At 41.2% G+C, this 16,032-nt stretch overlaps 1 protein-coding gene across 1 annotated transcript in view; it reads right to left on the bottom strand.

Moving 5' to 3' along the window:
• CLSTN2 (calsyntenin 2) overlaps positions 1 to 16,032 on the bottom strand; it is a 406,755-nt gene that overhangs the window by 146,180 nt on the left and 244,543 nt on the right. Inside the window, exon 4 of the mRNA XM_054983897.1 lies at positions 3,822 to 4,017. Coding sequence (XP_054839872.1) covers positions 3,822 to 4,017 — 196 coding nt within the window. The remainder of the gene's footprint in view (positions 1 to 3,821; positions 4,018 to 16,032) is intronic.

A 16,032-nucleotide genomic window follows, 5' to 3' on the forward strand; every position in this document is an offset into this window, starting at 1 on the left:
ATCAGTATGTAACAGATTTAAGAATTCCAAACTTCCCAATTCTGACATTTGATACCATAAATAAAATGTTTATATTCTAGTTAACAGAATAAACAAGATAATACAAAATGATACATATTTTATTAGGCCAGCTTTATTGCAGGAAAATAACTTTCAATAATGTTAATCAATGTCAGTTTAGTTGTTTGACAATTAGCCAAAGAAATTCATAAATCACCAAAGACTTAGTTAATTTTCATTTTTTTCAGATAACAGGAGTATATTATAGATAAATAAATTTAACTAGATAGCAATCTGGCATATTCACTGGCATTTCTTGTCTATCACCATACCTCCCATCAAGGATTGCTGAATGCTTTTGCTTTATTCAAAGCAAAGTATGTGCTTTCCATAGTGGTAAACTCTTGATTTCATAAAAATACTTCACACTAATAAGTCAGTCAATCTTTATTACGGTCATAGACCACACAATAATAGCATACAACCCAGTCATGGTAAGTCATATTATTTACAAATCTATTCACTAAAATTTCAGGGTACAGAGTCTTAAATATTTAAAACCTTAAAACCTGAGTGCCTAAGACCAAATTATTAAATATTAAAATCCTTAACATTATAAAATATTTAAATATTTCCCCCTGTAAAATACTTCCTAATCCGTATGGCTTGCACAGCAAAATTTGCCACCTTTAATGTAATTTCATGGTCCTTATCGGCTAAAAGCTTATCTAGATAGAATCTGTCATTTCTACCTGGGAACCGATTACAAATTGGAGTTATGAAGATTGCCCTAATATTTTGATAAAGCTCACACTCGAAGAGTACGTGTCCCCTAGTTTCTATCTTTCCAGCCCCACATATACATACTCTTTTCTCGAGTGGTTGTTTTGCATATCTGCCCTCCATGACCGCTGATGGTAACGTGTCCATTCTGAGGAGGGTAACTGCTCTTCTATAATCTGCTTTATCCAAGTTTTGTAAGTAAGGCATCATTATCACTTGGTTTAGACTATCTATTCCCGGGAAGTACCCTTTGACTTGACTCAAGTCGTTCTGCCTTTCAATATCCAAGATTCTTTGTTTCACAAAGGGTTTGACCATGTCATGTTCCATATTCATCAGAAACTGTTTGGAAAGGCCATAATAACCCAATTTGCGCTGTTTCTTTGATCCAAAGTGGTGCTTTAGAATCCCATGCTATTAAACCAGTTAAACCGGAGGGATTAGTTATTAGCTTAAACCAATAGACAATGGTAGCAATCCACAGGCGTGCTTTTACAGTGACCATACCGGATTCCAAACGAATATGTGCATTAGAGACACAAAAGGGAACCTGCAAAATGTGCCTTAAAAACTTGGATTGCACTTTTTCCAGTGACTGCCAATAAGACTGATGTGTTGTTATGCTCAAGGGCGCCACATAAAGTAATTGGGCAAGAGACTTAGCCTTGAAAATCTTGACTGCTGCTGCAACATTCCGGCCCCCAGAAGACCAATAAAATTTCTCAATTGCTCGCGCACTTTTAGCTGCGCTTGTTGTAACATGGTCCACATGAGCTTTTCTAGAGCCAGAAGCCTGAAAGGCAGTTCCTAAATATTTAAAACAACGGACTTGCTCAATATCCACCGAGTCTACTTCACACTAATAATGGAAGTTTGTGATCAACTTTGAAGCTCATCTGTTCATAAAGTATTTGTTGAATGAATTTCATTTTGAAATCAGTTTTAGTAGCTAGGTTCTTGGCATTTTGAAAATGATTCATAAACCTCCATACTTTTGAAAAGTATTGGTTTTGACAGCTAAAAAAAGAATTTAATAACTACTGCATTCATTCAAACATAGCTTTGTGTGTTGATCTCAGAGAATACTAAGTCCAGAATATAATTAATATAATAAAAAGTGGTACTAATTTGTACACACTGGGTCAGATCTAGGCTAAATTTTCTGTGAGCTTAAGGAACTTCAAGCAGCAGAACAGAATCTTCCTACTTCTCCCTACAGTCCACTGATCTCCCCAAAATTCTGCACTTGGGGAACTGGGGGAACCTCACCAATGGTACTGGAGGTCTGTAGCAGAAAGGGGAAGTTGGCACCAATTACATCTCCTTTTCTGTTAGCAGAAATTTTAGCATGAATCCATCCCACTGAAAAAAAAATCCTTCAGCTGCATCAAATTGATGTATTTATTTCATTCTCCTCAACAGTTTAATATTGGGGAATATTCTTCCATTATGTGATGGCAGTATATACTAAGCTTATAACAAACCAAAAGGCAATGCCTCTAAGTAGCATGTGCAATGTAATCCTATATAGAATTACTCCCATCTAAGCCTATTGAAATCAGTGGAGAAACTGCATTGGATTGCAGTTATACAGGATTGCTTTTGTGTTCTTGTTGGCAATTAACATAACTATTTGGAATATATAAAAATGGCTCAATGATTTATGGGTTATCTTGAAACAAGACTGGTCAGCTAAATTTCCTTGGATATGCAAGTTATACTTGGCATTCTATTAAGTCTCATTTATTATATTCCCCAAAAAGAACACTCCTTATCTAGGCTGCAGAATTATTTACCAGTTGAAAATATGATCCCGCTGGATTTAATAAAGTAGTTAAGAGTTAATAATAGGTAAGATCGTAACATTTAAAACAAATATATTGGTAACATTAAACAACTGACAGAAAATCTTAGCTAATTTTATCCAGTAAGGTAAACATCATTACATTTTTGTAACTAGTTGTTTGAAATAGAGATGCTTGAACACCTGAGTCTGTTCAGCTCACATTCTGTTCTCAAGTGGTGGTTAGACTGCCAATTAACTGATGGGCTGTTCTCAATTTGTTCAAATCGATATATTTAATTCTCAACATAGCCAGATCTGATGATACTTACATCTGGAGAATGGAGTCATAAGCAGACAAGATCTTTTTACAAACCTGAAAAAGGTCCAGGTTTGCAGAAAATTCTGATTTTTTTTAAAAAAAAAACATTATGGGGATTAATGATAGAAGTGGAGCCTATAGTTTTAAGAAATTAATGCCATGGATATTTTGACCTTTGAGTCATCCACTTGACTTGGATGACTCTCCCAGACCCCACTGCTTGCTAATATTCAACAACAGCCTCTCCATAAAAGCCAGTGCAGTATACTGGTTAGAATCTCAGACTAGGATCTGGGAAACTCCGATTCAAATTCCCAATCTACCACGTAAAGCTTGATAGATGTCCTTGGGCTAGTCGCACACACGCAGCCTAAGATACCTTGTGTTGTTGTGAGGTTAAAATGGATAGCAGAATTATGTAAATGGATTTGGGTCTCCATAGTGGAGAAAGGCAAGATATAAATGAAGTAAATAAACGTAGCTGAAAATGGGGGCCAGATAAAAACTTTGCTGTGTCCCAGATTTGCTGAGATGCAGAAAAATAGGGAAGGATTGATCACAATCTCAGATTATTCCCCTCCTCTCTACCCCAACCTGTCAGCTTCATCTGTAGAAAAAATAGGAAAATCATTCCTGTTCTCCACAGCCCAAAGTAAATGGGGGGGGGGGATCAGATCAACCATATAAATAGAATAAATAGAAAAGAATTTTATTCAAAGTCTTATTAAACTCTTTAAAGCTCCAGCTGAATATATTACTTCAAGAGGTCAATTTCAGGTGATAAAAACAGCAAGGGAAAAGAACAGCTGGAGAAATCAACTCCTGTGATAAAGCATTTTGTTTTCAATTGATTCCTACTAGCAGTGGCAAGTGAAATATTAAAGGAAGCAGTTTAGCCTGAATTGTAAATACATGGTCCATGCCGTCACTCACTTGTGAGATTTCTTCCAGTTTGTTCCACCAGGCCCTGCGCCACAGTCATATGCCTGGATGATGAATGTGTACTCCTTTTGTAGTTCACAGTCAATTGGACTTCGTGCTCGAAGACGACCTTCTCCAGACGTCTTATTTAGCACTATGGCTTCAAAGGGCATTTCCTGTCCATGGATTTTAAAAGCACAGATTTCACCTGTAAGAAATAAACAGTACACAAATTACACAGTGATCAGGCCAACTGATTTATAAACTGCAGCTCATATGATACTGATCAGGATGGCATTCATAAGTCTGAAAAAGACAGGCAATGCAAGCAATTTTATGTAAACAACAGCGGATATTCAACTCCAATGAGTTTGTAACTAATGAGGCAGAGGAGTAGAAAAGGAGAAATTGCAAAAAAAGAAGTTTTTTAACTCATTCTCTTTGAAATCCCTAGACAGCAGAAGTTCAGATACCAGTTAGGGGAACATGAGCAAATGGTAGTCAAGAGGCTGTGCTGTATGGAAATAGTTCAGAGAGATGCTTTCATAAAGGGATAGGGGACTGTGTATTATCACTTGCAATAAGTATGTTCCTACTTAATAGTTTCCCCATCAATTAATGTCATGTTAAATTGCTTATGTTTTGTATCAGCTCTGTATCAATTTTCTGCTCATTTTCAAATTTCTGCAATCTGTACCCTATTGTGCGGAGGGAAGCCAGCATGGTATAGCCTGATATCAGATCTCGGAACGGAAGCTAAGCAGGGTCAGTTCTTGGATGGGAGACCACCAAGGAAGACTCTGCAGAGGAAGGAAATGGCAAACCACCTCTGCTTCTCATTTCCCTTGTAAGCCCCTTGCTGGGGTCACCACCATAAGTCAGTTCTCACGCGCACACACACACACACTCTGTTGTATTATCTATTTGAATGCCGACCTAACCATTGTTGACTTACACTGTGTAAATCTGCCTTGAGTTGTAGTGAGTAAGGTGGGCTATAAATAATGTTGTTAATTACAACAATAACAGTTATAATACACAGCCCTCTGTGACTTCAAAATCATTCACTAAAGATGCCCAAATAACATACGGGAAATAGCACAAGAGGGAGGGAGGTCCCGCCCCCTGTTTTTCTGCTCCATGTGGAGTATTCTGTGCACTTGGAGTGATAAAACAGTAGGGGGAACAGGCAAGGGGGAGGGAGCCACACAGCAGCTTTGGGGAATGGCTATTGGGGGAAAAAAAAGGAGACCCCGAATGGCCTCAGAATGCCTCTGTGGAAGATATTCTGTTGTGCATCAAGGGTTGATGGGAAAAGTTTAAATGAACTACTTACTCTTACTTGTGCACCTTTATAGGCCTTTATTGAGCAAACTGACAACAGCAATTAGTTAAATAGTATCTTTTGATTCAAAATGGGGCTTGTTATAATCTATTTTATGCTCTTCATTATTTCACTAAAGCTATTTCCTTGTTATAATTGGGGGATAGGGGGGAAGTATTTGAGCCCCATCATGATCCCGCTTGATTACCCGGCAAGCTGAAAACTCCTGATAAGAGGTGGGCACGATCCAAAAAAAATACCGATCAAGCCGTTCGTGGATCCGGGCCGCCGCCGAACCCAGGTCACCGATTCTAACTGATCAAGTCCCATTTCAGATCCGGAATCGGGAATTGGGGAGGCCAAAGCAGGAGGCGCCCCACTGTTTCCAGCGATATAGGAATGGTGGTTGGTGGCAGCGGCTGCCAGGCCTGGCGGGCATGGGGAGGTGGCGATGAGCCGCCTCCCCTCAGGGAGGGAGGGGACGTTCACACACACACACACACCTAGAGCGGAGGGGGGATTTTTTAACCCCGCAATGAGCCACCTCCCCTCAGGGAGGGGACATTCACACCAGGGCCGGATCTATGGTTGCCAGTGCCCAGGGCAACCGTAGTCAGGCTCATGCACGCATGTGCTCCTGAGTCCCCCCCCCCACGCAGCAAGCCAGCTGTCCCGGTGCGCTGCGGAGCTGGTGGCAGCGCGAGTGGCTCGGAGGCTGCCTGCACCATTCACCTGCCCCGCAAGACAAGGGGTGGCTGGCTTGCCCACATGCCCCTTGTCCTGGGGAAAGGCGAATGGCGCAGGCAGCCTCCCAGCCACCCGCGCTGCCTTTTGCCTTTCCCCAGGACAAGGGGCGGCTGGCTTTCCCGTGTGCCCCTTGTCCTGGGGAAAGACGAACGGCGCAGGCGGCCTCCTAGCCACCTGGGCTGCCTTTTGCCTTTCCCCAGGACAAGGGGCGGCTGGCTTGCCCGCGCGCCCCTTGTCCTGGGGAAAGGCAAACGGTGCGGGCAGCCTCCCAGCCACCTGCGCTGCCTCTTGCCTTTCCCCAGGACAAGGGGCAGCTGACTTGCCCGTGTGCCCCTTGTCCTGGGGAAAGACAAACGGCACAGGTGGCCTCCTAGCCACCCGGGCTGTCCTTTGCCTTTCCCCAGGACAAGGGGCGGCTTGCTTGCCCGCGCACCCCTTGTCCTGGGGAAAGACGAACGGCGCAGGAAGCCTCCCAGCCACCCGTGCTGCCTTTTGCTTTTCCCGCAAGCCAGCTGCCCCTTGTCCTGCGGGAAAGGCAAAAGGCAGTGCGGGTGGCTGGGAGGCCGCCCGCGCCATTCAACTTTCCCCAGGCACGCTCCTGGGGCTGGCAACTGCGCCTGGCACCCCCTCTTTGGCGGTGCTGGTGGCAGACTACTCCCCTGCCCTCCCCGTCGATCTGGTCCTGATTCACACACACATACACACTTAGAGCAGAGGGGGGGATCTATCCCTGCCTCTCCAAATAGAGAGAGACACCCCGTCAACATGTTTCTGCCAGCTTTTAAAAAAAACCAGGGATAGAATCCTCCGTTCCTCCCCACCCGATTTTAAAAGCTAGCAGCCAGTCTTCAAAAAGCTCATTTTAAACACACACACAGAACAATGAATGAGGTTTCCCCACAAAATACAGTGTTTTAAAAGCAGGTTAAAAACAGAGTGACAGACAGAAAAACACCCATTTCTCCTACAAAGCCCCGTTTTTTAAAAAAGCAAAAAACCTTTGTGCCCATGGCTTCAGAACACCCCCTTCCCCCTCCCTCCCCTGGGTTGCTGCTCCGTGGTTGGATGGAAGCCTGCTAATCAAGGAAATCTGGGCTTCCATTTGGTTTTCCAGGGTGACAGAACAGAAGAAGGGCAAACACAGCTCAGGCATTCCCCTGGCTCCGTTGCTAAGGGAATAGATTATTGGCGCCTGAGTGTCTGACTCTCCGATTAGATCACAATGGCCCCCCTGATCAAGCTCCCCCCCCCCGAAGACTGGATCGGTCACCGTGGACGTAACCGATTAGCTGAGTCATGATGGTGCAAACGCCATTATCGGGTTTTTTTTCACATCATGATTCCGATCGTGCCCACCTCTACTCCTCATCATCTCATGTTGTGCTGTGAGAGAAACATCCCAGAGTTCCCTGGACAATGTGGGGTTTTTGCTTCCATTCTTTTTCTCTGGTGCTGGGTGAAGTTTGTATATCTTTATAGTGTCCCTCACAGAATCAATGAAGAGGGAAGGTGGGTGTCTGAAAGTACCTGAATGGGCTTGGATACTATATGAGTATTTTTTCAAATTTATAAAAGAAAATAACTATATTTGTACACTAATAATATAATGAACTCCTGGCTGATGTTAGATGTATCATAGTGAGGGTAGTGGATAGCACTGACCCATGCAGAATTCACTGCACCTCATAAAGTTTATAACAAAGTCATAGAAATGTACACATTTAATATATTCTCAGGTACTGATGCAGGAATCTCATAACTGAACAGATACTGTTTGTTCTCCTCAGAAATTAACATTCTGACTCATTTTGCATGAAGCCAGCACATTCCGATGAGCTTTTATTTTATTTTATTAAGGCATTTTCTAATGTCAGAAGTTTGCATTCATGAAACATTTTGTCAGTTTCTTGATTTTTTTTACAATAGATGACTGCCTTGCCTTGTCAACCATAGTTACTGCTAACACAATTATGACAGGGTTTAAACTGCTACTAAAAATATCCTGCTGAAATGAAAACACACTAAGCTATTTTAAAGCCTAAATAAAATATTTATTGTGAATAGAAAGTAATACTCTAGCACATATAATGCATTTGGCTTCCAAGTTCATTGGAAAAGTCAGCATTTTTAAAACTTAGTAGATTACTTACAACCTAGAGTCTCTCTACACAAGATGAATTGTCGCATATTCATCAAGTGTAGGTAGATGCAATGTTAGCTGGGAAGCATAGTTTTAAAAGACAGAGAGGGCAGAGATCACTCCTCAGAGGGTTTGTTAATTTCATCTTCTCCTCCAGGAAGGCTCTGTCAGTTTCACCTCTCTAGTGTAAAGCTGTGTGGGATCACAACAAGAGGGCAGCAAGGAATGGAAATGGGCTGGAGCTGCCTTCCAGAGCCAGGTTTGGATCTGGAGAATTATAATGGGCTTAAGTTTCCCTTCTGGCATTTCACAGCCCCTTCACACATGTTGCACAGAATTCTGTACCTTATCTTGTTTTAGCTCATTAGTATAGGAGAACACGCTGGAGTCTGAGGAGAGAGATAAACAAAGGCCTTTAGTGCTTATAAGCAAGGAAGAATGATACAGCTACCAGGATAAAAAGGCTCCTTGAACTGATCAGTTCTTCAGAGCTATGATGCTACAGCGTAAGAATTTATACCTTTAGGTCAATTAGCATAAGTTACATTGATTACAACCTTGAGACCACATTGGTCAAGCAAATGACCACCCCAATGGTCTGACGATCTCACATTGGCAGAATAATTCTGAACCTCATCATAATATGGATACTTTCTTAATTAACATTGCTCAACACTTCAAGGATGTTCAGGGAACATCTTCCTTCTTTCTCACACTTTCCCTTTCATAAAGGTCATATTATTTCCTGTCCTTTTGGCGTCTAAATGTCGCTTCAGCAACCTTGTACTTTACAGGCAGATATTGTTCCTTTGGGTACTGTGGGAGGGGAGCAATCTCCCCTCCTTTGGAATGTGGTTAAAGCTACGTTCTCTGGTTCTCCCACTCGCAGCTGGCTTCTTTCTCTCTGCTCTGTTCTACAGCTACTTCTAGCATGGTTAATTCAAAAGGAGATTTTTCTTATTAGTCTATGAATCTGGCATAGTGCATAGAACTACAGGTGCGTCTGATTATCTATAAGCCACCCCAATATACAACCCCAATGGTGGGTTGCTATTCTTCAAACTACGGTAGCAAGCATTTCACAATCACTGGCATACATACATATGTCTTTTGCCTTAGTGTTTTGCTCCAGTGTTCATTCTCTGCTTTGCACAGTAAAAATACTATGAAAGGCGCCTGAAAATACATACATACACTTAGAAATAGAAAAGACACATACAATATTCTAGTCCATTAAATTCACCTCCATCACACAGATCTAGTGTATAGATAGCAAAGCCTTTGCACTGCTGATGGCTCTGTCTTTTTAAACTACCCTTTCTGGCTACCATGGCATCTCCTGACATGCGTATTTCATGTGTCAGGTGTCTTGTGTAGAGAGACTCCTAGTAGGCAACACCGAAATTCCAGACAGAGACTCTGGTATATTTAATAGTAAAGATACAACTATTTTAATCCCGATGGTTGTTGTGGGTTTTCCGGGCTGTATTGCCGTGGTCTTGGCATTCTCCGGCCATGAAAGCCTTCGACAATATTTTAATCCCATCTTCTTTATTGTTTAACATCTCAAACAAAGTTGCTGAGTACTATTAACACTCTCAACACTATTTGGATGTCAAAATTAACTGGGTAGATGGGTGGGGTCTTCCAAGCTATAAAAAGGCACCCTCTTTACTATATTTTATAATTTATATTATAAATACTAATAGCCAAGTGCCTTCCTCTCCTGTGGATACTTAAATCCATGGATGAGGGCCACTAGGCTAGATACCAGATGCTTCTGTAACCTTGGGGAATCTTCCAGAGTTGATTTATTTTAGCCTTTAACACAGTTGATTTTAATTAGATATGCTCAGTCACCTGATAGTTTTGAAACAGCGATCTGCACTGTTGAATGTTCAAACAAACAGTTTATTTTTATTAAAAGTTTACATACATTGTGGAGTATGCCAAAAAAGTGTGTATAACATCTCATATTCTTATTTCCTAGGATATCCCCTATTCCAGTCCACTTCTGTAATCTCCACTCCTGGAGTCTTGTTTTTTGCATACAAGAAACATTTGCATCTCACAGATAAGAGGTGTATCTCTGTGTTCTGTATAGGTACTTTAACAGGGAAGGCAGGCACACTTTCTATATCAGGATTCTAATTTAAGCAAACTCATTCTACAATGCTTCATCAAACTGTTCACTCCCCAAAACCATTTTGTTCCAAATTGTGGGATGGGAAATCTACTCACAAGCAGTTCGCTTCTCGGTTCAGAATGAATTATCCACAGCCAAGAACATTTCCTTTTTGGAGTAGGGGTATTGTATTTCTTGAAAGTGAGTGCTTCTGTGGCTAACAGAGCCTTACTCAATTTAATTTCAGGTTCCCAGGCTTCTAGCTGTGCTCCTTCGAAACTAATACATTAAGTACACTCACACAGCATGTTGAAGCTGAAATTGACCAAGGCTTCCAGTGGCTAAAAAAGCCTTGGTCAATTTAATTTCAAGTTACTAGACTCTGAGCTACAGAGTTGCTTCTCTCCAGACTAGAGGCTTTTCCACATGCTCGCTTACAGCGGGTTTTCTGGGTATTCGGCCTGTGAGGATCAGATCTGCTTTGGGCTTCTGCAATTCCGCACTTGAGGGAGTCAAACCAAAGTGAGGTCTGGTCTTTATTTCTGCACTTAGAAAAATGCAGCATTTCTGCTGTGGGCTTTCTGAAGGAAGAAGACAACAGCAGATTTGTCAGTGTGTGGGGCTTTTTTGCATGCTTTACAACATTGTAGCTTTGGACAATAGAGCGGGTTGTAATTAACCTCTACCTCATCCTGTATTTGTTTGTCAATTGACTGGGCAGTGTTATTTGAATTACAGATTTAACAAAATGTATCTATGTTGATTGGCTGAGGCATTCAGGAGGGAAACTTTAAAATATTAAGTGGGATTCAGGGCTCTCTGGAGAGGTTTTCTGTTAGTCATTGCAACATTTTTTCCTCAACGTTGCAACTTTAAAAAATGAGCCTGATCTCATCAGATCCTGGAAGCTAAGCAAGATCGGCCTTGGTTAGTAATTGAGTGGGAGACCTCCAACAATTACTAACCAAGTTGCAGAGGCAGGCAATGGCAAACCACCTCTGATAGTCTCTTGCCAAGGAAACCCCACCAGGGGTTGCCACAAGTCAGCTATGACTTGGGCGCACTCTCCTCTTCCAGCTTCATTAATAGTAAATGTTTCTTTCTCAAAGTGCCGAATTAGAACAGAACTATTCCATTTGGAATCGAATTATATTCTGATGCATTTTTAGTGACTTGCCGTTCCTGGTTGATACTGTATTTGTGCCCATATATACCTGGCTGTACTGAATCACTCACATTATATTAAATATATTTGTAGCCAATGCCTGGCTGTACTGAATTACATTCATTAATCCTAATCACATATGCTAGTCCCTACATTTAAAACTATCTGCTGTAAATTTTCTGTTTGGACATTAGACATTTGCAGTTGCTGGTGAAACACCAACTTCCTCCAGTTATTGATCTGTAAATATCACAGCCCAGGTTATGCTACATCCTTCTGGGATGACTGTAGAGCTGCAGTTTGCAAAGACTTTAGGCATTGCTCAGATGTTAAAAGTCAAATGTCAGTAAAAGTAGCAGTGTATAATAAGTAACAAGTAGTGTATATTAAGAGTCTAACATTTTATAGCATGGAAGAAATAGTCAATGATACAAAGATCTAGGAAAGAGCTTGCTGCAAAGCATTTACTGCTTACAAATTGCTGGTCCCATGTAGTCACTTAAAATTAACAAAAGTATAATGAAAGGGTAAGTGTTACAACAACAAAATTTATTTTGCTCAGTGGAGCTGTGAAATCAATCTCCTGAAGGGTGCAGCAGAAAAACAAAAACGTAAAGCAAGAAATTTTCTTTTGTTTGTTAAGGAGGTTTACAGGTTTGGCACTTGGAGAGAAAAAATGAAGCGAGATTTTATGTAGACCTGCAACAAGATCCACTGTTTCATGATGCAGGAACTTGTAACACTATACATTTATGAATCGTCTGAATGCCTTTAAAATTCTTAATTTTTTATTTTGTTTGAGATGCACAAACCTGTAAAACTTTGATTTCTTTTGTGGTTCTTTCCTTCCTGTGCTGCCCCTTTCCAATTTAGGTGACTCATTTACACTATTATTGTGTTGGTTTTACGCTTATTTTTAACATGTGTTTTTTATTATTTGGTTGAAGAAATATTTTCAAATCAATTAAAAGTGTATTCATTTATGGATGGAAAAAACCCTTTCTACATCTCAGATAGGTATAGGCTGGCATTATGCTCTAGGACAAAATACAAGAGGAATGCTAATCTCTCCTCTAGAAGGCAATGTGGCTTAAAACAATCCTCTTTCACTCTGATTTTGCTGCCCATGGAAAGTATTGCAGACCTACAGTGCCATGCAGAATTTCGCCCTTCTAAGTCCATTGATGTTTCCCACCCAGAATGAATGCATCCATGCTATTCTTCTCTTTCTCTTTAGAGAAATAACTGGGAACAATTGTCATATACAATACAGAAATGCACAATCACAAGGTTATGTTGAGGGATTCTATGCATTAGGTTGCCACTGCAACCAACAGCCAATGTTATGAAGTGGGCCAGAGCAATCCATGTCCAGGCAAGCCTGATTTCTTCAGAACCCAGAAGCTAAGCAGGGACAGCCTTGGTTAGTAATTGGATGGGAGACCTCCAATGAAGACCAGGGTTACAGAGGCAGGCAATGCCAAATCACCTCTGTTAGTCTCTTGCCTAGAAAACTCCAACAGGGGTCATTATACATCAGCTATGACTTAATTGCACTTTCCACCATCACTAGAGCAATACACAAAGTGAGGGAAACACATAATACATATTTATCTAAATATTACAAGCAAGAGGTGAAAAAGCATAAAGGGTGACCATTTGGTGTTTCTTGTAACATCTATTAATGTTCTTGCTTCTAGTATCCAGAGGAGTTAGCTGTGTTAGTCTGTAGTAGCAAAATCAAAAAGAGTCCAGTAGCACCTTTAAGACTAACCAATTTTATTGTAGCATAAGCTTTCAAGAATCACAGTTCTCTTCGTCAGATGCATGGAGGGCAAAAAGAAACTGGTCAGATATAGAGGAGGAGAGGGGAGGGCAGAGTAGATGCAAACAGCTCCTTCTGATATGGAGATCAGTTTGCTTCTGTTCAGGAAATCAGTTACCTCTGATAATGAGATAACCATTCATAGTCCCTATTCAGTTCCAGCTTGACAGAGTCAAATTTACATATGAATTCCAATTCAGCAGCTTCCCGTTGGATTTTGTTTTTGAAAGGTTTCTGTTGAACTACAGTGACCTTTAAGTCTTTGATGGAATGTCCTGGTAGATTGAAGTGTTCTCCCACTGGTTTCTGGATGTTGCCATTTCTAATGTCAGATTTGTGTCCATTTATTCTTTTGTGTAGAAGTTGGCTGGTTTGTCCAATGTACAGAGCAGATGGACATTGTTGGCACATGAGGGCATATATCACATTGGAGGATGAGCAGCTGTAAGAGCCAGAGACAGTGTAGTTGATGCCATTGGGTCCTGTAATTGTATTCCCTGGGTAGATATAAGGGCAGAGCTGGCATCTGGGTCTGTTGCAGGGCCTGGTACCTGTGCTGGTGACTCTGCTAGCCGATTCTATGAATGGTTATCTCATTATCAGAGGTAACTGATTTCCTTAACAGAAGCAAACTGATCTCCATATCAGAAGGAGCTGTTTGCATCTCCATATCAGAAGGAGCTGTTTGCAACTACTCCACCCTCCCCTCTCCTCCTCTATATCTGACCAGTTTCTTTTTGCCCTCCATGCATCTGACGAAGAGAACTGTGATTCTCGAAAGCTTATGCTACAATAAAATTGGTTAGTCTTAAAGGTGCTACTGGACTCTTTTTGATTTTGGTTCTAGTAGCATGACACTGAGATCTGGCCAGCACTACATGAGTGCTGTAGACTACACTCAAGACTGCACAGGAGTGCCATGGAAGACATGCAGATGTTACTTAGCATGTAAGTTAATATGGAACAAATTCCCTGGATACAGGCAGCTGAAAGCCCTTTGCAAAAGTCACCTGTACTACATACAGAGAAAACCAAAAAATATTGAGGATCCCCAAAGGAGAAAATGACATTTTCTCCACTTGTATTACACTGTAGCCTTTTAAACCTTCTTTTTATATGTTAGGTGATATGATTACATATTAAATTGCAATGAAGATTCAATTAATGAATATTGAAATTAATGGAATGTGGAATACAATGATTTAAACTCAACACATGCAACACACAGCAATAAAAAGTAACAGTATTAAAGACATCATAATAAGTTGTTCCAGCAATTTAGAAAGAGACAAGAAATCTCTCTGCAGTTTTTAATTAACCTTAATAATGTAAAGCAACAAATTACATTTGTAGTTTCAGAAATCAATTACCAGCAATGGGGATGTTTGTGGTAGGGAAATGCAAACAAAGCATTTCATCACAGCATACAATTAATTCAAGCACAATTATATGGTTAGGTTTAGCACAATGAGCAATATTCGGTGACTGTTTACTGGATGAACAGCACTTATTGAAATTATGTGTGTCTGACTAATATATTTCAGAAAAAATCACAAATATAAACACTTCAGAGATGTTTCAAAACTGAAATTGGCAAAACACATGTGAAACTGAAGCTATGCTGCCTTTATACTACTTTCCTCTGTTAACGGGTACATAAATTAGTAACGATAAAATTAATAAAATATATGTCCCCCTCCCCTCACTATTTATAAAGCAACCACAGCTATAAATATAGCTAAATTTCTACATGGTCCCATCTGTGCTTATTTAAATCCATGGAAAGACAAAATATATTTTTCTACAAACTGGAGAAAAGCCCCAAGTATGCAGAAAAATCTAATGAAAAAAATACAAGTTGTGGTAGGGGGGTTAAAACCACCCAAAATGATAGAAGATGAGCCTGGAGCTTTAAGAAATGACCACTGCAACGCAAGCACAAAGGTTTTGCCTGTTAGGGTTGCCAACCTTCAGGTGGAGGGGGTCTCCCAAAATTACAAGTGATCTCCAGATAACAGAGATCAGTTCCCCTGGAAAAAGTGGCTGGAGAGTGGAATCCATGACATTAAACTCCACTATGGTCCCTCCCTTCCCCAAACCCTCCCATCCCCATGCTCCACCCCCAAATCTCCAGGAATTTCCCAACCTCGAGTTGGTAACCTTAATTGTCAGTCTTCAAACCTGGTTTCTCTCAGTAAAAGGCAGGGGCAGGGGGCCCTTTCCAAGGCTGTTTTGGCCTTTGAGGATGGACTCATCAGGGCCTGGCTCATCAGCAACCACAGGGCCACTTGCTGCTATGGGACTTGCATGGCTCACCCAGGCCTGGCTCCTTGCTATTGTTCAACAGCAGCGACCCCACAAAGTCCATTATGGTAGAGTGGTTAGAATTTCAGAATCACATCTAGAAGACCCAGATTCATATCCCCTCTCTGCTGTGGAAGCTTACAGGATAACCTTGTCCAGTTACGTATTCTTGGCATAACTCTCCTCACAGGGTTGTTGTGAGGATAAAATGGAAGAGAGGAGAATGAAGTAAGCTGCTTTGAGACCCCCATTATGGACAAAGAAAGGTATAAATAAAGTAAATAACAATTATAGTTGATGATGGGGAGCAGATAAAAGGTAGGTTGTCTGACAAGTGAAAAGCAGAAAAGGAAGCAGGAAAAAGTGAGGGTATGGGAGTTGCCAGAAGGAGCAGAGATAGTGTGGGGAGGAACACAGGGGAAAAGTAAAGGGCTCCCTGCAAGTCTTTGCAAGTTCCCCATCATGCAACTGGGTCCAGCCTGGTTGCTGGTGCTATACAACCGGGCCATAGTTTTCCCAGGTAGGCACTGAGTGGCCTAAGCAGACAAAAAGGAATGAGTCCAGCCTTCACCTGTGGATAGGATTGCCAGGTC

Source organism: Eublepharis macularius, chromosome 6 (genome assembly GCF_028583425.1).
Source record: "Eublepharis macularius isolate TG4126 chromosome 6, MPM_Emac_v1.0, whole genome shotgun sequence".
In the NCBI taxonomy this organism is placed as follows: domain Eukaryota; kingdom Metazoa; phylum Chordata; class Lepidosauria; order Squamata; family Eublepharidae; genus Eublepharis; species Eublepharis macularius.